The sequence below is a fragment of the Atractosteus spatula genome, chromosome 20 (assembly GCF_055471065.1).
Source record: "Atractosteus spatula isolate fAtrSpa1 chromosome 20, fAtrSpa1.hap1, whole genome shotgun sequence".
NCBI lineage: Eukaryota > Metazoa > Chordata > Actinopteri > Semionotiformes > Lepisosteidae > Atractosteus > Atractosteus spatula.
Window position 1 is genome coordinate 5543331 of NC_142725.1, and position 23312 is coordinate 5566642.

At 42.1% G+C, this 23312-nt stretch overlaps 1 protein-coding gene across 1 annotated transcript in view; it reads left to right on the forward strand.

Moving 5' to 3' along the window:
* Positions 1-23312, forward strand: part of trim62.1 (tripartite motif containing 62, tandem duplicate 1) — an 86806-nt gene that overhangs the window by 40352 nt on the left and 23142 nt on the right. Inside the window, exon 2 of the mRNA XM_088938472.1 lies at positions 20027-20122. Coding sequence (XP_088794598.1) covers positions 20027-20122 — 96 coding nt within the window. The remainder of the gene's footprint in view (positions 1-20026; positions 20123-23312) is intronic.

The window sequence follows — 23312 nt, forward strand, 5'->3', positions numbered from 1 at the left end:
TATTTTGTTGTTTTTTTTTAAACTCCCTGTTGGAATCTTACTGGGAGGTAATGTTGTGCCCGGCATGTGGAGTGCATTGCGTGTCAGAAGGTACGGACCCCACTGTGCTGCGCGGGGACAGGGGGACACTCCACAGAGCACAGAACCGAGCAGATACTGCAGGCTCGGGCAGAGTGGTCTCGTGCGTCCTGCAGGGCCTGATGTAGGTGCTCATGCAGAATGCTGATATCATCCAGTCTAATTCCAGAGCATGAAAGTGTCGTAGGAGGCCAGATAATCCTTCTGGGTTTGTGGTTGTGTTCTTTGTGCGCTTACTGGCCAAAGCACAAGGGATTCTCTTCCCTCAACAGTGTCGTGCCAGGACTCACAAGAGCAGGTTGCAGAGGCAGGTGTTCTGTAAGGCTTCACTTGTCAGTGGAGAAGGGGATTGGTGTGTGTCTGAACTGCATGTCCTACCGGTTCCATCCCATTCCATTGTGGCGGAGATCTGCGGATAGTTCTGGCCAGTGAAGGTGATGAGGAGCAAGAGGCAAACTTTGAAGTCAATTGCCTGTTGTCTGCTATTGATAAGATCAGATAAGATCACTTTATTGGCCCAATTTCTTGTATTAGGAATTTGTCTTTTTTGAGAGACAGTCTTTTATTGAGACAGTCTGTTCCAGCCACTTAATATTAATATTTTAGCAAATGTTTGCATACAATGATGAGATTCTGTATCAACTGCAAAACTATGTAAGTAAATGGAGTCTTAATGAGATTAATGATTAAAGGTTAATCTGAGGATTGCCTGGTTAACCACACAACAAGCAAAACCTCAGCATTACTGTATTTCTTGGCTGGGCTGCAGTGTTTGCTCAAGGATTTCCTGAAGAAGATTCTTGTCCTTTCATTCTCTTCTGTAACCTCTCCAAATGTAACTCTGCTTGCTAAATTACTTTGCAGGATTTATTATTTAAATTTCACACTGAATCACCCACTGTGACCCCCGGGGGTACGCGTGCTGTCAAAAACCAGGCGCTACAGCCAGTGCGCAGACGCACATGGACCACATGTGACGTGAATCTGCCACAGACACCTTGAATCACCCCCCCATGTTGCTAGAATTAATCAATTTCTCACTCTTGTATGTTATTTTTCAATCCTTAGTTTAGGACTCTTAATAGAACACTTCTTAAATTCAGTGGCTGAAAAAGAGTGGTTGTTAAGAACCATTTTCATTATCCTGAGGAGGGGAATGCAGTCAGAAATTGTATTAAGAATACACAATGCAATGGTAAGGCCTTATTTAGAACATTTTGTACGCTTTTTGGTCACAGTTTCATCACAAATGTGATGTTCTGGAATTATCTCACAGAAGAGTAAGAAAGTTTATTGTAAGAAGCTTTCAAGAGCTGTCTAAGTATAATGTCTCGCAGAAACCAGGTCTCAGATAAGTAATGAGGACATGAGTAGAGATATAATTCTGCTCAAAAGTGGGGCATCAGGATGTGATGTTGCTTTGTTGCCGAATCTGTCCCAAAGTGCATTCTTCTGTATGTGGATCATCATTCTGACAGATTAGGCCCCTTGATACACTGCAGTGTCTCAGATTGTTAAAGTCCTATCCACTGTTTTTATTTCTTTTAAGCTTTTGTAGAAAGAAATCATTTAAAACTACAGTTTGTGAGATCCAGAGATATATATTGTCAAGTTTGGGCTCTGAGCAGACCCCCAGATTTGGAGATACTGCGATTTTGATGGCAGTGGCTTTTTTTGCAAGCTCAACCCTTGGTCTCACAGATTAACAAGAGTTATGTTTTATCAAAAATAGCATAGTTTAGTAGATCATTAGTGTTAAATGTGGCCTGGTAATCCATAATAATTCCTGAACCCATGTCTCTGAGAATCAGCAGTTAAAAATCTTCAATAATTAATAGATTCAGGCTGTGTTGTGGAGCCAATAACAGACAAGTTGTACTGTTGGACAGTGTAACGAGACGTTGGGAGGGACGTTGGAGCCTCATGGAATGATGGGATTGAAACCGAGTCATGCCAGTGACCTATACCTGCACCACGCACTGTGACATGATCTTTAAGGCAGGAGTCAGAATTCTGAAAGGGCTCTGTTTGCACATGGCTTTGTGTTCAGGTCCAGTGTGGCCTGTGACTCCCTCGAAACTGTGGGAGCAGTGAATGTGAGGCAGCAGGGTTTAATTCTGAGCACTAGCGAGTTAAACCTCCCTGCAGAGGCGCCTGTTTTCATTTTGAACAACTGCAGTGCGCACACTGCCATCTGTGGTCTGTTCTAGCTAATCCTCCATTAGTAAGGTTTTTCAGTTCGTTGGAGCACTTAAAAAGGACTATGAATCAAATCCTTTCTTGTTGCCATTGCTTCACAGGAAGATGAAATCCCAAAGTGTGTACTCTTCTAATTATTTCTGTGAAAAAAATTGTGAAAATGAATGCAGATAAAACATGAAAGAACTCGGACGAGAAGCTGTTCTCTCTGTTCTTGTGTTTTTCTCAAACACTTAGGGTCCTCCAGGTACATAGATTAATCGAATTGAAAAAAGCCCATCTTCTCAAAAAAGCTTTTTTTCTGTTCTTCATTATTTTCCCGGGAACCTTGTAAGTGTGAGATGCTCTCGGAGTTCAACGTCTCTTAAAGCAATAGATCTATGACTGTTAGTAGAACAGCAACCAACTTTGTCGATGTGCACTTGCACACAAAACGAAAACGTGCCCGTCCCCAGAAACACAACAAACACTGACCTGTCATTGTGACTCGGTAACTTTTAAGTAGCACAGTACCCTGTCAGGCTGTAGCTGAAGATTTGCAGCTTCTCTGTGGAGAAGAAACCAGAAAAGGTGTCATTAAAAACTGAAGGGTCTGTTTAGGGTTGTTCTCTACTGTCATAGAATACTTCACATGTTAATTGTTTATAAAATAGATGATACTGGGGCAGCAAGGTGGCAGAGTGGTTATTATTGCTACCTCACACTGCTGGGGCCCGGGGTTCAATTCCTGACCTGGGGTGCTGTCTGTGTGGAGTTTGCATGTTCTCCTCTAGTTCACATCGGTTTCCTCCAGGAGCTCCGGTTTCCTCCCACAGTCCAAAAACTTGCTGGAAGGTTAATTGGGTTCTGGGAAAACTGTCCCTGGTGGGAGAGTGTGCGTGTCTGTCTGTGTCTGCGAGTGCTCAGCTATGGATTGGTGTCCAGCTCCCCTGTGGCCCTGAAATGGATAAAGCAGTGAGAAAATGGGTGGGTGGATAAAGAATACTAGTTCTGATGTCAGCAACAAATGTGAGGCCTTCTTCTAGACCTGGAAATTGGAAATATCACCGTTCCGTGTAATAAATGTAGAATCTGAGGAGTGAATCTCTGATAATTGCAGTTGGAGTTCTTTCACTGTTTCACGACATGATATATGAACAAAAAGAAAAGGTAACTTGCATGAGCTGTCATAAGGAGTATAAAAGGACATCGGTTTTGAAGGAAAGAAAGCCATGTGGCTACTGATCTTGCTCAATTTACAGCTCGTAGCTTATTGATCTGAAAGCTTATTATAGGCCTGTTCTTAAGGATGAAGCTGGTGAATCAGTCTTGCGGTGGGCTGTTTGATCTCTGCACACCTACAGGAACCGCGATGTCGCTGGCAAACATCAAGTACTGCCATTCTTTTCAAAAGCAGAGCCACAGGAGTATGAACTATACAGATAATATTTCTGAAAAACACATTGTACCAGTACCGTAGGTATTGCTTATAGTAGATGTATTTATTGATTGTTTAATTATCGCGTGTTAATATCCCCTTTACATAATATAATGTTGGGTGGCTTGTGGAATACAAATTAAATGTGCGATGAAATGGCTATCAGCAGCACTATATAAGCTGCTCAGTTTAAATCAAGACATACAGTATTAGGTGCCTAAGAGATACCAGATGGCCATTCAGTCCATCATGCCTCTATTTCTGAGAATCTTAATTTCCCCTGCAGTAAGTATGAGTGTTTGCTAACCTTCTCTAATTTCATATTCTCTGCATGTTTGCCAGGATTGTTTATAATGCCTGAGTCTAGGTCAATTCAATTAAAAAGAGCAGCTATCCAAACACCGATCCCTGAGGAACTTGCCTGATTACCTCACCCCACTCCACAATCTCTGCCAGCGCAGGTGTTCCCTGCTTGCTATTTTTTAACATGTTCTTTATCCGTATAGATCTCTTCCTTCTCGTCCCCATTGAGTACTGATAGCAGATGTTGATGGTGGTATTTTGTCAAAAGCTGTCTGCAAAACCTAAAAATATCATGTCCTGCGCTCTGCTTCTATCTGAAGTCGTGCTTTAGAGATGTCAAACAGCTTGATTAAACATTACCCCAGGCCATCTCCTGTAATAGTGTCACTACATAGATAATATCTCAGTTTAATATCAGCACCTCTAACACTTTACTGTATAACTGGAGTGTTCTGTTCAGCCCTTGTTTTAGTCGTGGCTCCATATCTTTTAGTGTTCAATTACAAATTGGTTTTCAGAGGGGCTTGTTAATAATATTTTTCATTTCCTTATGTTTTATTGAATATATCCCATGTGGGTTATTTACTTTTAAGAGCTCATAGTCTGCAATTCTAATATAGCAAAAACAAATATTCCAGGGCATCTGTCTTCCTTATTATGTGCATGTAAAGTGTTCATTAAATACAAGAAAAATCCTATTTTCTTTACATGCGGTTCAGTTATTTGATTCTCATCTAGTAGTTTATTCTTCCTTAAGGATTTCCTTGCCTGTTTTGGTCCCGGTAGAAATATATAATGTTATTTACACCCCCATACTGAATTTTTTTTCAGCATTTCTATAACCCACAGCAGCTACATTGACTAATGCAATTCATTATGTGACTTTTTGTTCTAGCTGGTCTTTGTCACTTTTGCATGTCTGATAAAGTGCTCTCTCTCGCCTGACATTGGCGGTAATTGATCTGTTAAACCGTAGGGAACAGCACTTTTCAGACTCGCCTACCTTCGGAATTCATCTTCCTTTATTATAGCCCATACTGCGCGCCTCTCACCGGATTCATCCACCTGATGAATTCCTTCCACAGTATCTTAAAGTAGCTCGTTAGCCACACTCCCGGTTCATCCCATGCATTTTCAATCAACATGCACTGAGCATCAGAAGAAACCCATCACACAATGAGTGTTTCACAAAGTTATGAGGCGAATTGTGTCGGACGCTTTGGCGTTTTTGGAACATGTAAATTCATTATGCTGATTAGTCGTCAGCAGTTGTCATCACTGAGGATGACGAACGGGGGTCCACTGCGAATGTCTAATAGCATGCATGACATTCATTGAGGTGTGCTTTTGCAAGGTTGTAGGGATGTTGAGGGATTTTCTCCCTTTTCTGTTCTAATGCCTGGAAAGCGTGTGCCTGTTGACTGGTCTCTGAGCCTGGTTATCCATTGGCTCCCAGCCTAAAAAGCAGGATATCCACAGCATAACTGACATGGTCTCTTCTGGAGGGGAAGGAGTTTTAGTGCAGGTAGTCTGAGGACATGCACTGTCCTGCTGGTTTGTTCTTGCATCTGGATGAGCCTGCAGGAAGGGCAGCAAGGACTTGATCGATGATGCGCCCTGCAGTCAGGCAGGTGGAGCTCTGCAGCGACTAGACCCTCCTGCCCAGAGAATCACGCAGGGCACTTCTCATTTGGTCAGTTTTATGCAACGTCTAGGACAAGTGATGTGCATCAGGGTGGTCAACACAAAACCTTGACAAGGGTTTGGCCCCACTGCTAAGGGCTGGATCCACTTGTGTTTTTCTGTTTGGATTTGAAGTTAACAGGTGAAATTGACCATTAGCTATCTCCTGATCTCTCACTAATCGGGGGATTTAGTTGTGTTAAACCACAGAGCGGCACGTTTCTTTCTATAGTCAGTATACTTTGCTTTCACAGTTTTCTTTCACAAAATCAGACCACAGTTAGGTTCATTAGGATGTGTTAAGATTTAGCACCGTTAGGACATTTAGAATGTGTTGACACTAGCACTCATATTTAGGAACAGTTGGAATATGAGAATGTATTTGTAAGGGAGCCTGTGCGTTTCCCAGCAAGCAACGGGCACAAGGCAGGAACCACTCTGGACAGGACACCAGTCCATCACAGGGCAGATATACACACTCACACCAGACACCAATTTTTTTTATCAGTATGTTTCTTTGGACTGTATTAGGAGACTGAAGCACCTGGGGAAAGCCCACATGAGCACAGCAGGAACATACAAACTCCACACAGATAGAGCCCCAGCTCTGCAAAGAAGCAGTGCTACCCACTGTGCCAATGTGCTGCCCATTTTCATACATCTGTCGTGTAAATGTTACCAAATGTGTCCTATGGTGTTTGGTCATGAACATGGTAAAGGGGTGTTTAGTGCTTTTAAAAGCTGGATTATTACATCAACCAACCAGTCATGTCATCTCTTTGTAATTAATTCCGGCATTTATATTTGAAGAATCAACACGATAAAACTGTTTTAGACAGTCGGCCATCAAAATATATTTAGCAAGACTCATTGTTAAAGCTGTGCTGCTAGAAGATGACATTAGCACATCTTCAGGTTGAGTCCACACTTTTAGGATCTTCTCCGAGGAATAATATTCCTTCAAATGTGACATTGTATCACTGCACCGACGCACACACCGCAATGTACTGGAACTCCCGCACAACAATTCCAGTGATAAGTGCAGTTTGAAAGACCCAGTTGTTTTACTCACCACTCTCTTCAGCACGTTACAAGCAATTAGGTCTTTTTAGAGTTAACATGAAGTTAGTGAAATTGTTTAACTCTTGCGAAACTACATAGTGACTATTGACAAACTTGTTGGGGAAACTTTTTACTAGATTTTCACCCTTTTACGTGCACAAGTGGTGCTCTCAAAACACCCCCTCATCGGGGGCACTATTGACATGCGGCGTTTTCTCAGGTTCACTTCGTTCAAGCTTGTTTGCTCTTAAAGGGCCTGAGTCCTGCTCTCAGGACGCATCACCCTTGCTGTCATCACATTTTATTCACACACACACCTAAGTCTTTCTATGGCTTCCTCCGAGGTCATGTTCCTCCAGGTGAACTCATAAACGCAAATGTTTACAAATATTTACAAATGGCTAGTTCCCAATTCCCTCCGGAATTGCTGCTGTAACGCAGCCCCTTCTGAGGTAACTCAACAACATTTGACAATCACGCTTGTTCTCGGTTCCCTCTGGAATCGTTGTTCCTAACAGTCCCCTTGTGGGGCAACACGCATGTAACGCCTCACAGAAGGACACAGTCTGCCTCGCCTGCCATCTTTCACACACCAAGCCACCACAGCAGCCGCAGCTCTGCCTGACTTGTCATTAGTGTTTGCTGGCTCAGGCATATAGATCAGCATGTTTATAGCACGGAGTCTGCTCTTTCACTGTGCAGACACTGGCAGCTCCATAGGCGCTGCTGCTGCACTCCCTCATCTTCAGAGCGTCCACGCTCGCTGCAGTGCATCAATCTGAGCTCGGCAGACCGAACACTCACACCAGCACCCAGCTCGCTCTGCTTGGCCAGTTCTTCTGTCTTGCCTGCATGTGCCAGGTGGACTACATATAAGCCCTACACATAACACAGGAGCTACTTATTCTTTTTCTGGTCTGAACCAAGCTACAACTGACTCCCTAGCTGTTTGTAGCAGTTTGTAATCTAACAAGATACAGCTGTGGGGGCTCTTATAATTACCGATTTCCTACAGATTCCTACAGTGGTTGCTTAGCACATGCTTGACAGACGATAAGACCTGCCCTTGACAGTGTTATTGCGTATTTTGTCAAACCTTCCAGGCAGTTGAGGTTTTTTGGCTTTGGACCTCTCACCATCTTGACATCCATGGTTCCAGTCATTATCGGAAAAGCTTCTGAAGGTCACAGCAGGCTGGAGCCTATCCCAGTTCGGACATGAGGCTGAAGGCACATGACGGGTGTTGCATGACAAGCTGCCAGTCTGTCAGTTTAGAAAAGCTAATCAAACCTAGCCAATGTCTTTGGAAGGTAGGAGGAAACTGGGGCACCTGGAAAGGCACAGGCAAACTAGAGATGAACATGCAAGCTTCACACAGAAGGGTCCCATTCTAGAAATTAACTTGAGATCTAGGAGCTGTGAGGCTATGGTGCCAACTGTCAGTCCATCACGCTGCCCTCATATTGACTTTCAGAGCTCAAACCTTGACAGCCAGCACTTTTTCTCAGGAGTGAATCTGAACTCATCCCAGTGCCAGCTATTTAATTTTAATTGTAATGATCTGACCGCCTATTCTCTCCTTAAAGCTCCAGGATATATCTTTGGTGCCTGATATAGCATGCAGCTCAGGATCTTGAGCTCTCAAATGGCTGCAGGATGATTTCCTCCTAATGCTTCCATTTGAGCCTTCCAGCTGAACAGCAGTTGGAAACTTCATCACATTGAGTTGTTGACTGTGAGTAATGTCAGTCGCTGCTGATTTGCCCCAGATCTGACCAAGACGATCGAATCTTGCAATGCTTATCTCTAAAGCCCTCGGAAAATAAACACAGCCTTTCTGTTGTCAGCATTCGCTTTGTGTCAAAAACAATAGAAACTTTAAAGAATTGTTTATACCTGCAGGCAGCAAGCAGCCATTTAAGGTAAGCTGCAAGGTCTTTGAAATCTAATCATATCTGATATACAGTATAACTATAAAACCTTTCAGATTTTTCTGCGATAGAAGAGATTTACCTGAATTACTTTTTTTTGCTGCGTGTGCTTGCTGTTGAGGTGAATGGGGACTTGTCTTGTCCTTCATCTGGTTGGATAGCCATTACTGGCTTTATCCCAGTGTCCCTCCATGTCACTTCCTTTTGCATAGCAAATTAAGAACATCCGAATCAGTGCTTCATATGTGCTTCACATGTGGGCATCGTTCCTTCTGTGCGTGGTGCAGGTCTGGATCACTTTCCGGCGAGTCTGTAATTGAATCTCTTTTGAGCTGGCGCAATCAGATTGAGTGTGTCAGAAATACAGCCTGCTCCATTCTCTTCCACAGTGTGCTGGCCTGTATAACATGAACTGTAAAATTCCAAACCAGTCAGAAAATACCTGAAGGAATAGCGTGCTTGCCCCAGGGAGTCTTGTTGAATGTGAAGGCACAACTTTAAAAAGCCAAGTTGTTCAGTTTCAGATTACAGGATCTGTGTGCTTTACATTTCAGCCATTCTGACCAGTTTCCCCACAGTCGTTTTTCTGAATCATCATTTATCAGACTCTTGTAATCCACAGCAATGTAAAACCTTCTCAAGTTTTATGTATCGGAAAGTACCTTGGTTTTAGGTTTTGCGCAGGGAATCTTGAAGATCACCCTAATCTAGGCGCAGATCCTCTAAAAAGTACTTGTGAGATTGATTTGCAAAAGAATAGCTTAATTTAAAAACTAAATTCTGAATTTGCTGATGATATAGCCATCATGCCCTGAAGAAATGCCACCTGTCCCTTTCCTACAATATTTTACCTAAATCCACTGGATCAAAATGAGTGTGCTGTGCCAGAGCCCACAGGACTGGTATATAGTGGTTCTTAGCTGAATTTCCTAGAGAAACAGACACACCACTATGTGAGGAACCTGGTCTCTCAAGACAAGAGGTGGTGACTGGCTGTTGCTAAATGCATTCATTCTAAAATACATAAACTGCATTTGAAGAGCGGGAGTTGCACTAAATGTAATGAAGAATGAGATTGAACACATTTCATCCTTAACGGTTTTGCATGTATTAAAATGAGAATCTCCAAGTCTAACTGGCGAATTCATACTTGAATTCTTATTGCATAATGTATTTGACCGGCTGTGTAAACTCAAGGATGTGAAATGCTGACTTGCTTAATGACTAATTGAGACTAAAGTGGAATTATTTCTTTTGACAGATCATGTTATTATTAATGCCGTGCACCGAATGTTAAGCCAATTATGTTGACAGCCTTTTCCCTCTGGCTTGGAGCATAAAGCATTTTGTTTAATAAAAGGAAATTACATCAGCCCTGCAATGCTTTTTCCCCCTCTAAATGGCTAAGTAGGTGAAGCCAGCTATCCTTGCAAGGAGTGCAAGGAGCACTTTGTAGACTGAAGCCTGAAAGTACTTTGTGAACTTGGGACATCATCTATAAAGAGACTATTTAAATAGTCTTCCTTTGTGTTCACTTGTGTCATATACCAGATGCTGTGTATCTCTTTGTCGGTAGACTAGGCTGATGCTTCTTTGCAGGTTTTCTCATAGGCTACAGCATATACTGGTCTCAGGTGTTCATGTTCAAAAGATATTGAAACATGTGACTCATGTCCTGGCATTTTTGCATTGTTTGCTTGTTAAAGGGGAACTACAATGCTGTTGTTTTTTTTTTTTGCATTGATGAGTGCATTTCAAAACACAATAAAAATAAAATGTACAAAGTAATTTGTAAAACCTCCAGTTTACATCACAAAATAGACAACAGTTCCAGGTATGCGCAGCGCCATGTTCTGCGATTCAGAACAAAGCCTCAAAACCACCAGTGATGTGAAGTGGTGCTGTTACACTGTAAACAAGCAGGTTCGTGAATACATCTCTTTTAATCTGATGGAAATATTGCTCTGGGCTTTAGGATGGTTTTGCCAACTAATACTACTTGTAAACTCTGCGTGCAGGTTGGAACATTTCTGCGGTGAAATCTCTGCTGCCCAGCCTGTATTTAATCGCTCATATATCACATTACATCAGTCATCACAGTGACTAGTGAGCAGGAAGGGCTGCTTCATGTTACAATTTGTGGGAATTCTCACACTCGCCCGTGGCAGGGCAGTGGGTTTGTGACAACATGGCGACTTACAGTACTTTCACAAAGTTCACGATTAGGTGCTTAATTTGAAATTTGTGAAAGTTTTCTCTACTATCAATTTATTTTGTTACTGAGATTTAACAACCGGTCTGAGAAATTAGCACTGCAGTTCCCCTTTAAAGACAGCATTGGCTTTACAACTTTGCTATTAATTTGGATCCATCCTTTCCAAGATCTCCTTCATAGCTACAGCCCTATGTTTGTAACAGAATCTGTCTTCCTCTCCAGAACCACATGGCATTCAATGGGGGATGGATCACTGTGCTGCCATGTGCCAGGGTAATGCAAAAACAAGATAAGATAATATCACTTTGTTAGCCCTATACACTTTCTTAATAATAATAATAATAATAATAATAATAATAATTGCTTACACTTATATAGCGCTTTTCTGGACACTCCACTCAAAACACTTTATAGGTAATGGGGACTCCCCTCCACCACCACAAATGTGCAGCATCAACCTGGATGATGCATTAGGAATTTCTTTTTGCATACCCCAGCTTGCTCTCCATGAGACACACAGACACACAGATGGTGTCAGAGCGCAGGGTCAGCCATTTCCAGGCACCCCTGGAGCAGCAGGGGTTAAGGGCCTTGCTCAGGGGCCCAACAGAGTAGGATTCCTCTGCCAACACTGTGAATGGTCAGAAGGACCTCATGCAAACCACTGTGCCACTCTTATTTAGGGATATATGTGTTAATTTGCATCATTGTCTGATTCTGTTTTTAAAGTCTCTATCCACTTATATTGCATTTTCAGCATTACTAGTTAGAAATTAATCCTACTTTATGTATTGGTTTTTAATGAGTAGAGCTTTGACTATACTGTAGGTTGGATTCCTCCTGTAATCTTTAAATCCAACTTGTATGACAGAATCCTTTTCTCCTTTTATGAGGGGAGTTATTAGTTACTATTCCGCATGCGTCCTGTGGAATTTCTGAATCGTATGGTAATGATCAGTAACTCATGCAAGGTTTCATTTCTCTTCAGTGTTGGATTGAATTTTCTTGAACACTAAAAACTTGTCCTTCGGGTGCGACAATAGGCTGGAGCAAGTTTTGGCTGATAGAGGATGAGTTGCAGGAGAATCACATTTTTAAACATGATTTCTATTAAAGCCATTGTTATTCCACAGTGGGGCAAGACCATGGTCAGGAATCGATTTTGATGCTTGAAAGGAAACATGTCCTGGGAACAATGTCAGGCTGCTGTAGAGGCTTCTGTGTGATGAATAGATTCAGAAACTGTCTGTGCAAATTAAGTTTAGTTTGTCACAGAGGTATTTTTGGATTAAGAGAATAAACTGCTCCTCTGACCACCTTTGCATGTTCCAGTGTGAGCTGCAGGCTGGACTGTGAACACCAAACCAAGGTGTTGAAGGGTTGGTAGTAGAGACAGCAGCTGGGATCTGTTATGTCCGGAAAATCCTATTAAGAGACAGATAATCCAGGCTGCAAGGCATGAGCTTCCTAGAACCTCTGATCTGCAGTTCTTTTACATCAGCCCGTCCCTGTAATCTAGTCAGACTTCTCACAGACCACTAAATATTAATGTAATTAGGAGGACATGCAAATCAGCTGTTAACCTTTTAAGCCTTTTTTCCTGCTATACAGCATCAGGTGTGTGGTGAATAATGCCCCAGTTGCCACAACATTTACCAAACTTGATGTTTTTCTGACTGCAGCAGCTGATCCTTGTTAATAGGTGTAAGAAATTAAGCTATCCCATGGCATAAACCATCTGGCACAAGTTAAAATGCAATATTACATCCTACATGCTATATTTTCTTCCTTAGGGTATTAGTTGCAGATGAATAACCATAGACTCAAATACACTCTGAGTTACAGTTAAGGTGATTTCTATTCCCTGACCGAACGAATAGAATAGACTAGACTAGAATAGACTAGGCCTCACAGTCTCTGGGAACTTTCATCTAACACTATCACAACCATTCTAACAATAAATAGAATGAAAGCACAGGTGTGGGGTTTAGAACACAAGCCTTCTTTATAAATGCAGTTCTGGGAGAATTTTCATCTCTGGATTTGCTTCACTCGGTTTTCAATATAAAACCCCTCAGAAAAAACACCTCTTTTTGTTTGGAAGGTGTTAATTACTTCATTCAAGTCATTTTCTAACCAAATCATTTACTCCTAGCAAACTTAGTCACACAATTCTTTTCTGAACAAAGCTATTAGAAAGCTAATGAGCCTTTTTTTTTAATGCAAGAAGCCACTTGTGGAAGTAATGCTGAGTATTGTTTCCCCTTCAATCCCCCCCAGCAGTCCTTTGCTCAGAGTAAAATCGGCCTTTGCTGGTTTCTGGCTCGATGATAGTCCTAGATTCTCCAGTAAATTCTGAAGGGTGACACTACAGTGATGGACTGAAGACTGAGGGCACACAAGGTTCAAAGAGCAAGAGGCCGTGAGCGGTCCTGGTGCCTCCTGCCTCCGCCCCTCAGAGCATCTGCTCCAGTTGGTCACATTGTCAGCTTCCTCTGGCAGAGCTGGAGAAAGAGCACAGACCGTTTCCCCTCCGTCAGGAAAGTGCTAGCCTTGAAATTGCAGGAGGGGTTAGGAATTGGAGCATAGTGAGAACATGCAGGACATTTTTTTTAGAGTTCAAGTTCTCTTTGCAGTATCTTGTTTTTGAACTGGGGAAAAAAATCACACTCACTGTGCTGAGTGCTGATCCCACTAATGGATTACTTAGGGAGTTTAAGTACTGTGGTTCCACTCTTCACCCCTGCAGTCGTTCTTCAGCTCTGTCGTCTGAGAGTTTTGTCAGTGGCTCGACAAGTCATGGTACTGTAACAGCATGATGGTTTTGTGATCAGATCTAAACTATGGAAATGGCTCACTTCAATACCAAGAGAACACTACATGCCCACTCCCCCTTCAAACTAAATCTGCTTCTAAGGATGCAAAAAAAAAACCCTGAAGAGTGATCTTAATCTCTCAGTTTCTCTGGTTATTGGTATGTGAACAGATCAATATAAGACTGTTGGCCAAGATGACCCATCTGAGCAGTGAGCCTTTCGTGGAAATAGTTTCTGTGGAGTGAATCAGTTCAAGTAGGTAATAATAATAATCATCATCATAATTGCTTATACTTATATAGCGCTTTTCTGGACACTCCACTCAAAGCGCTTTACAGGTAATGGGGACTCCCCTCCACCACCACCAATGTGCAGCCCCACCTGGATGATGCGACGGCAGCCATAGTGCGCCAGAACGCTCATCACACATCAGCTATTAGTGGGGAGGAGAGCAGAGTAATGAAGCCAATTCATAGATGGGGATTATTAGGAGGTCATGATTGATAAGGGCCAATGGGAAATTTTTGGCCAGGACGCCGGGGTTACACCCCTACTCTTTACGAGATACGCCCTGGGATTTTTAATGACCACAGAGAGTCAGGACCTTGGTTTTACGTCTCATCCGAAGGACGGCGCCTGTTTACAGTATAGTGTCCCCATCACTATACTGGGGCATTAGGACACACATAGACCGTAGGGTGAGGGTCCTAATGCCCCACTAACACCGCTTCCAGCAGCAACCTTAGTTTTTCCCAGGAGGTCTCCCATCCAGGTACTGACCAGGCTCACACCTGCTTAGCTTCAGTGGGCTGCCAGTTGTGAGTTGCAGGGTGATATGGCTGCTGCATGCGTAGGATGCAAAGGAACAAGTAGAGGTTTATTCCATGCTGAAAAGAAGCAACGTTTCGGCTATGGAGCCTTCTTCAGGTGCCATACCCTTCTTCACACCAGAAGAAGGCTCCACAGCTGAAACATTTTCTTTTCATCTCTTTTCAGCATGGAATAAACCCATACTTGTTCCTGTAGAGTGCTTACTACATGTACATATCAGGGTTTCCTGCAGGAAAAAGCTCAGGCCAGCTAGTAACCTCTACCCCTCCCATCACCAGCTTCCTAACCGCTAGATTACTGGACTAAAGTGCAGCTTGACAGCTAACTAGTTACCTTATTCTTGCAACTAAAAAATATGAAACTGAATGAGACTTTATTTGACCACAAAAACTAGTTTGATTGTAGTTTGTAGTTGTTGTTTGATTGTATAGAATTCATCAAAGATGGAGCTACGCGTTGAAAAATGTTGCTGTTTGCTGTTTTCTGTGGCATCAAACCATCATTATGTGCTTTTTGCTTCTGAGGAGCTATTTATTATTTTGCGCTTATTGAGGCTATAAGTTTTTTTTTTAATGCCAATTGATGCAGGGACATAGTATTTGTCTGGGACCCAGTGATTCAGCTGTGAGGAAACCCTGTTGTTTTCTTATTAACAAAGCTCTGAAGCATCCTAAACCCTATGCCTGAGATTTGAAGTCTACAATCAAGAATGCATACTGTTTCTATTGACGGTTGCTGTTATTCACATACAAAAAGCACATTGGTTAATTAACGGAATCGCGAGTTTCAACTGCACTTTCAGAATTTTCTGTTCATTACTTAATTTTTTTAATCACCCTAAACTTGATGCAAATAAGGTGAGATTTCCTTGTGCCCAAGGCTTCCCAGGATAGGCTCTGGCTTCCCCTGTGACCCTGGGGAAGTGGTTATTAAAAGTAATGTACTGATGTGAAGCATATTATTCCAGATCTCTATTTCCTTTGAAATAGCTGTTTTTCGTTTGTTAGAATCGGTTGTGGGAGGATAAGACTTGCAGGATTCACTGGAGAGACTCGGTCACGTCTGGGGACAGACAGTACTGAAAAGAACAGTAGTGATTTAACAGGAGTGGGAGGCCTCTGAAAATAATCAACTAATTCGAGGACCGCACTGTTTTGATCTCTGGTCCATCTGAGGACTTCATGAGACAGGTCAAGCATTCGAAGTCCTAGAATCCGTTTACGTATTAAGAAACATAGCAGAGCTTGAACTGGACGCTACTTGCAGGCTTTACAGTATTCTGGGGGCAGGGTTGTCCCTTCAGGACTGATTTTTCTCCCGTCTCTTCAGTGTAAGCTGTCACTTCCTCACTTAGTAAATATATGAATGACTGGAAAAGTTTCTCTTACCCTAGAGAGGAGATGCTTGCCACAGAGAACGGTGGGAAATTGCCTCCAGGCAAACGGACCTCCATCAATCACAGGAAAGACAACATTTTTTGCAGAACTGTCTAAAGCTGGCCTGTCTAGCTGTTTTTCTTCCTTTAGCTGTTATGTATTCAGAGACTGAATTTTTTTTTGCTGTTTTATTATACAACAGCTGTTTGCTTTGAATCTCACTGGAGCTGCCAGGATGTGCAACAACAACATACTACACAGAAGGGAACACAGTGCTTTAGAAAACATTCTAGTGATGAGCTGGTCTTGACTGAGAAAGTCACTGCTCCACCTGGATTAGCAAGGCCTTTAATTGAGCTCAGGTTAAGAAACAGTTTTTTGTGATACATCCAGGATAAGCTCCGGCATACGAGCCAGGGGTTCGTCTTCCGACTGTATCTTTGTCTCGTCTTTATGCAGAGCACAAGCGCACAGTGGGGAAATTAAGAAAGCCTGCCTCTGGGCATTGCTCCGTAGTAAATCATTACAGCAGCGTCTCACTGAGCTGAACCGTATCATTCCATTTAAGTGAATAATCGACTAACTCTGAATAATCAAAGCATGGCTTTTGACAAGAAGGTTGTTAAAGGGGTTAAAATACCTGGCTGGTAATGTAAATTGGGTGGTGCAGTGGCTCTGTGGCTTAAGGATCTGCGCCTGTGGCTGGAAGGTTGCCGGTTTGTATCCCGTAGCTGGCAGAGGAATCCTACTCCGTTCGGATCTTGAGCAAGGCCCTTAACCCCCAACTGCTCCAGGGGCGCCATATATATGGCTGACGTCTTTAGAAACCATCCAGTGGCACAACTCTGTAATCTAATGATACTGTAGTTCTTAGCATGAATTAGCTGTATACTGTGTATAGCACAGTCACTGAGTCTCATAGAGTGAAAATCATTTCTCATGCAAAGGCTGTTTCACTCTCTAGTGATACTGGTATAACGTTTGTTGCTTAACAGTAAGTTACTCCAATACATTACTATTAAACAGGTCAGATTTCTGGCGGCTGATTAATGGTGCCCCTTTTGAACACTTGGAAAATTTTTCTGTGGTCACATGCAAGAAAGTAAATATAGTTTCTCAATTTCTGCAATTAGTGACATACTGTAGAGGACAGAAATTGAGACTGTCCAGCAAGGAGTTTAGGAGCAACTCTCTGAGGAAATCCAGTGCGCACACTGTGATGAATCATAGGTCTTCCTACTTTTCTGAGTCATCTCTCTGCATTGAGTTTTATCTCTGTCTTGCAGGGGTGGAAAGGATGTAAGTACAGATTGCTCATATTCCTGGCACCTTAGCATTTGATATATGGTCCATCCATAAACATAAGAGCTACAGAGCTCGGCAGTGCAGTAGCTTGTAGCTTTTCATTAGTGCAGTAGGACGATATCACAAAGTTGCCTGGGACAAGCTGAAGCTATGTGTGAGGCTTTTACCCGTGTTCAAGTTCATATAGATAGAATCCATGCAAGTGCACAAATTTAGTTAATTCAGTACTAACAGATTGTGTTTTGTGGTTTACTCTTGTGTTGTAACTTAACATGGGAGTGCATCATTTACATATCTTGTGTTCAGACAGAAGATAGTATTACCTTTGCTTTCATCTAAATGGTAAATGAAGAATTGGGGGTTTTGTTATATTGATGTGTTAATCAATAATTTATCACGTTAATCAATAACTCAATAGTTAATTGAGTGCTTTTTCCATTAGGCTCATTGTGATTTAACAAAAGCTGGCCAAACAGTTTGAGCAAAGCTTGTGTTATTAGCTAACTTGGACTAACTTTCCCCAGTAGCTACAAAAACAATTCTGTGACGTAAATGTTGGGACTTTTCACTTATCCATTAGGTACTAACTGTCCAGTCATGTAATGAATGGTTTTATTGTGACCAGGATTCCCCAAGTGGTGGTGCACCATCTGGGAAAGGGATGGGATCAGCCAGGTAGGGTCTTCTCAGCTTTCTGGCAAACAGCCTGCTGAGCCCCCTACGTAGTTGCAGTGACATCAGCAAGAGATTGCCACTCCTCCAATGGACACCAACTCGCCTGTAAGGCTCCGCAGAGCTTGCTTGCCAGACAATGAAAGTTTGTGTTGGAGGAGCATGTCTGACTGGACTTTCTAATTTGGATAGTGTAGTTATTCCTCCATTCTGGGTAGCATGGTTTAGAGGGCTTACTGTATGTACATATATCTTTATTTTTTGTAACAGTGTAAATCTTTGTCTACTGGTTGTTCCTGTTTGGCCAGAGACCCATATCAAACACATGATTTCACATGCCACTGACAAAGCAACCATCAGTAATTTTTATATAAGTCCTAACTGTATCAGCTTAGTCTTAAGTGTAACTTCATCTGTCTCACCTGAGGCATCACCATTCTACTCTGTACATTCTTGTCTGTAGCCCTTTTATGGATGAAAAACAGGTGATACTGAATCCTCAGACAGCTTTGTGTAAAATGCACAATAATTTATTTCGGTGTCTGGAGAGTTTATATGATGCCCACAGCGGTCTGACCCAAGATCAACACCCAGGATCCTTCTGTTGCTTTGCGGGTGGGCATGTGAAAATATGACACATGACACTCAGGGGTGGGCTTGCAAGAGCAGTGTGCCAGGAGAAACCTAGGATTTTTAATAAAAAAGAAAAGGGAAAGCTTTTAGCATGTTGCAGGCTTAAATATTTGACTGCTTCACTTAGGGAAATGCTTTTAAACAAAATTGAACTTGGATATTTCCTTGGGAGTTATCGATGGAATCTTGAGAAAAAAACATGATTTATTCACATGGACCTGAATACCAATCTATAAGTTTAGGTAGCACACAGAATTTTTAATTTAAAAGTACCTACTGTTTTATCGAGGTATTGATAAAGTTAGCCAAGTAGTTTAATCCAGGTTCAAAATGGAATAATAACTATGAGTTGATTTTATCAATAAGCTACTAACAACCAGCTAGAAGGGCTAAGTGTTTTTTTTATTTGCAAGTTTTGCTCTTACATTAAAGGACTTATTATTTCTTGCAAGTCTCCAACTTCTATTGCTTCATGTGCACAGTGTTAAATTGCATGATACAGTACATATCAGAAAGTAGTAGATCTGATATGATATTTTCTTATTAAATGTATGTTTCTGTGTGGGAAATATAAGCATGCAAATAAATTAGTCTATTTTTAATCCATTGGGAGATGACAAATATTGATTCTTTGAATTATCAGCTCCAGATTCTCTACAAATCTCCACAGCCCTCGTTCGTTTTCATGGCCGCCAGTAATGATCTTTGGTCACATTTGGAATGCAGCGTAGTGTGGTTTCTGCTGACCTGGTCTTTTGTTTTGGCCAATCAGACACCCTTGTCACTAAACAAGAGAGAGATGAGATAAGATCACTTTATTGGCCATTTACAATTTCTTGTAGTAGGAATTTGTTTTTTCGCATACCCCAACTTGCTCTCCATGAGACACACAGACAGGGAGAGAGAAGCTTGGAGTCGGAGCGCAGGGTCAGCCATTGTACAGCGCCCCTGGAGCAGTGGGGGTTAAGGGCCTTGCTCAGGGGCCCAACGGAGTAGGATTCCTCTGCCGGCCGCGGGATACAAACCAGCCCCAGGCGCCGATCCTTAGCCACAGAGCCACCACTCCGACTCCTGACTTAGTTTTGGGTTGGGAGCTCAAACGGTTGCCTGGACAGTGATCTCTGTGCTTATTTCGTCTTCATTAATGCAGATGTCCTCTGAAGGAAAGGATAAACCTTTTTGGATCCATTTCAATTAGCAGCAGGCTGTTATGCAAGCCAGCAAGAGGGTGCAAGTAGAGAATAAAGGGGAACCCATGTACAACTGAGGAAACAAGATCCATTTTTAAACATAGGGCTGTAGAATTTGTGGGATCAACCACATCTTGTTTGTCACAGCCAACAGCATCTCTTCCAAGAAACAGCTGAATTCTTGGATTGCTTAGCTACCAAAGGCATTAAATAGGTCGCGTGGCATCCTCTTGTGTCCTTGTATTCAGAGCTTGAGAAGGGTTATTAACAACGTGAAGGGTGTAAATGAACAAGTGCTGGTTGTTTTCTTTGCAGAGGGAGATGAAGGAGCAGCTGGTCGCTCTTCAGGACAGTGAGGTTGGACACACAGAGGCCCTGAAGCTTCTCCAGAGACAGCTCACCGAGACCAAGGTAAGGAACCCCTGTCCTGTCACTTCACTAGCTCATAGAAGGGGGAGCCAGTGCGTGAGGGTTCGAGGTGCAGGTGTTAAAGCTGCTCTTCAACCGTCAAGTGGTGAAGGGTTTTTTTTTAAAAAAACAGGCATTTTCCATTCTTGTCCAAAATACAAGTAATGAAGCTTAAGATTAGACATTGAAGGAAAACCAAAATATTATAAACCATGTAAGGACTGGACCTTCTCTTCTTTTGATTTTATATTCACCACAAATTTAAAGTATCAATTTAAATATAAACCAAAAACTGTAATTCTGTAAAATTTACATTTTGTGTTTCATGATTTTGGAACCAACATTTACTCAAACTGTGACTGTGACTGCACATTGCACAAGTCTTTCCTACACTTGTATCATCAATGCATAAACAACAAGCCCTAAAGGTTTGGCTTCAGGTATTTAAGTTTATATCCATGACTTGGACTTACCCCACAGCATTTTGATATGTTTAGGTACAGAGCTGAACTTAGTGTGTTGGGAGTCTGTAACAAGCTGTGCGGCCATGCTCTTGAAGCTGGTCCCCTGGGTTCTTTCAAGATAAGGCTGAATGAGCTCTTTGGAAGGAGGCATGGTGGTGTAGTGGTTGGCATGGCTGCCCGCAGTGCTGGGGCCCTGGGTTCACTTCCGGACTGGGGTGCTGTCTATGTGGAGTTTGTATGTTCTCCCTGTGTTCACATGGGTTTCCTCCCCCAATCCAAAGATAGTGCAGAAAATTGGTCCTGGTATGAGTGTGTGAGTGTTTGCGTCTCTGTCTGCTTTGTGATGGACTGGCGTCCTGGCCAGGGTGTACCCCGCCTTGCACCAGTTGCTTGTCGGGTTTGGCTGCAGCCACCCCGTGACCCTGAATTGGACAAAGTGTATGGATAGAGGTCCCTGGACGAATTAGCTGTCTAAAAAACTCAGTCAACTGAATTTGATGATTAAGGAGCCAAGCAACAAATCCTAATGACATCCAAACCCCAGGGGCAAAAATTTGGCAAATAGGCTAGGCTACCATCTTGGATTTTACACAAAAACACTTGAATGGTTTCTCTGAAATCATGTGGCCAAAGCAAAACCTGGTATACTTAAAACAGGTTGTTTGTCTGTCAACATTACGATGACTTTCTACCTTTAAATATTATGATTGCCATGAATCAAGTGAAATTGAAGGTGTAGATAATGTACATCTAACTGAAAGTTTGGCTTGATCTTCATGTAGTTCCAGAGTTGGATCTGCAGTAACTGGAAATGAAGCTGATCGGCCGTATAATCAGGTCATGCAGTGTGACTCTCCTAAGAGAGGACTCAGTAGTGTCTGAGTTTTCAGATATCTTTCGCTTTGAAACTAATCAAAGTTCAGAAGTGAGCATTTATGGACTCTTGTGTTATTTGGTGTCCTATCATAGACTTGCTCAAAATTAGTCTACTGGTCACATTTTTATTTTCCATGTTGGATTTGGAAAAACATTCAGATGTTTGTTTTTTTTATGTACTTGGCAGATTGGGGTGTAGTTTGGTATATGTAGCCTAAAACAGATTTCCTCTCAAGATGTTTATGAATTAGCTGTTAAGGAAAATAGCAGGGCTCCAATTACTCAAATTTCAGGTTTGCTTAATGTGTGTATGGTACTGTGTATATCTGTAGTTGGTCAATGTAGCCTGTGGGGATTACAGTACACAAATGAATAAAATGATCATCCTTATAATGTGCTTTAGTTCAAACTGGCTTTGCCTAGATCTTTCATTAGGGTCACATAAGAAGTCTTAAAACTCCTTAAACAGTTCAGATGTGGTCGTGGTTATAATTGAACACACAGGAAAGCATGATGTACTCTGTCATAAACAATCCTAATTCACAACCTTTCATCTCTCTCAAAGGTCAAAGTCAAATCTGTTTTAAGAAAAGGAAAGTCAGATTACACCCAGATTCTCACTGCCAGTATAATGTTGCTGCAACTGCAGATATAAACAAGTTAACAAACTTGAGGAGTTCATCACTGAAAGTGGAAAGGCAGAATAAACAAGGCTTCTCCGGCCATGGAGGGATTTCCCTGATCGACAACAGTTCCTGCCAACAAATTGGTTTATTGAACAGCTCTTTAATCTTGACACCTTGTTTTAATCAGGGGAAAACAGGGGAGTGAGCCAATACAACAGCCTCTGCAGTTTTCTCCCCCCTTCGCTGACTTTGAAAGATTAAGAAACACGTATTTTCCAACACTGTGGGCGTCTGCAAAAGGTGTCATTTATCATTTGAAAGGACCGCCTGCCAGCTCACCAGATAAACCATTTATCCCACTATAGGGCCCTCCTGCACACCAGTTTAACTATTTATCCCACGTTGTGTGTGTGCTGAGGCGTTTTTCCCTTGCTTCTTCCCTGCAGCATGAGCTTTCAGACTTCGATGTCAAGTATTAATAAAACTCAAATAGCTTTACCGCTGGCCTAGAACAAGATCACAGGACCAAGGTTTCTTCTTTTAGTTTCTAATGGTTGTTTCTTCAGGCACTTTCTTACTTCCCTGAGGCCAAACCTATTGTTTTTGACTCAGCTTAAACCCATTATACAGAGTCCCCCTCACATTACAGTCCCTTATAATATGTGTATATATATTTGCGGAGCATCATATTACTTGTAAGTGCAACAATTTTAATAAAGTTATCAAAAGAAGAATGAGCCTTTTTTGGTTACTGTTGCTTTGACATTTTATTAAACAGGTGTGACATAAATTCATTGTTCCGATTAGTGTTTCTCACGGATTGTACTGTTGGTGGCCACTGTTGGAAGCAGTAGAGATTTTACACCTGTGATGCTTGATTTGCACCAGGATGCAGGGTGCTGTTTTATTCCTCTAGCAGGAGGTGCTTGGACAAGCCATGTGCCTGTGCACTGGTCTCAGAGCCCTAGATGCCACATGGTATCCCAGCTCTTCCCATACAGTTTTATGCAAACGTTTGGGCACCCCTGGCCAAATTACACGTTATGTTGATTTTCTAAGTGTAAAGAGGTTAACACAACCTCTGCAGTGAATAAACTTAAGCAAAGTGTAAAGAGGTTAACACAACCTCTGCAGTGAATAAACTTAAAGTTGACATGCTTCTGCAAATATTAATGCACAGTTACTATTTATTTGCTAAATTTAACAGATGGAAAAACAAAACAGTAA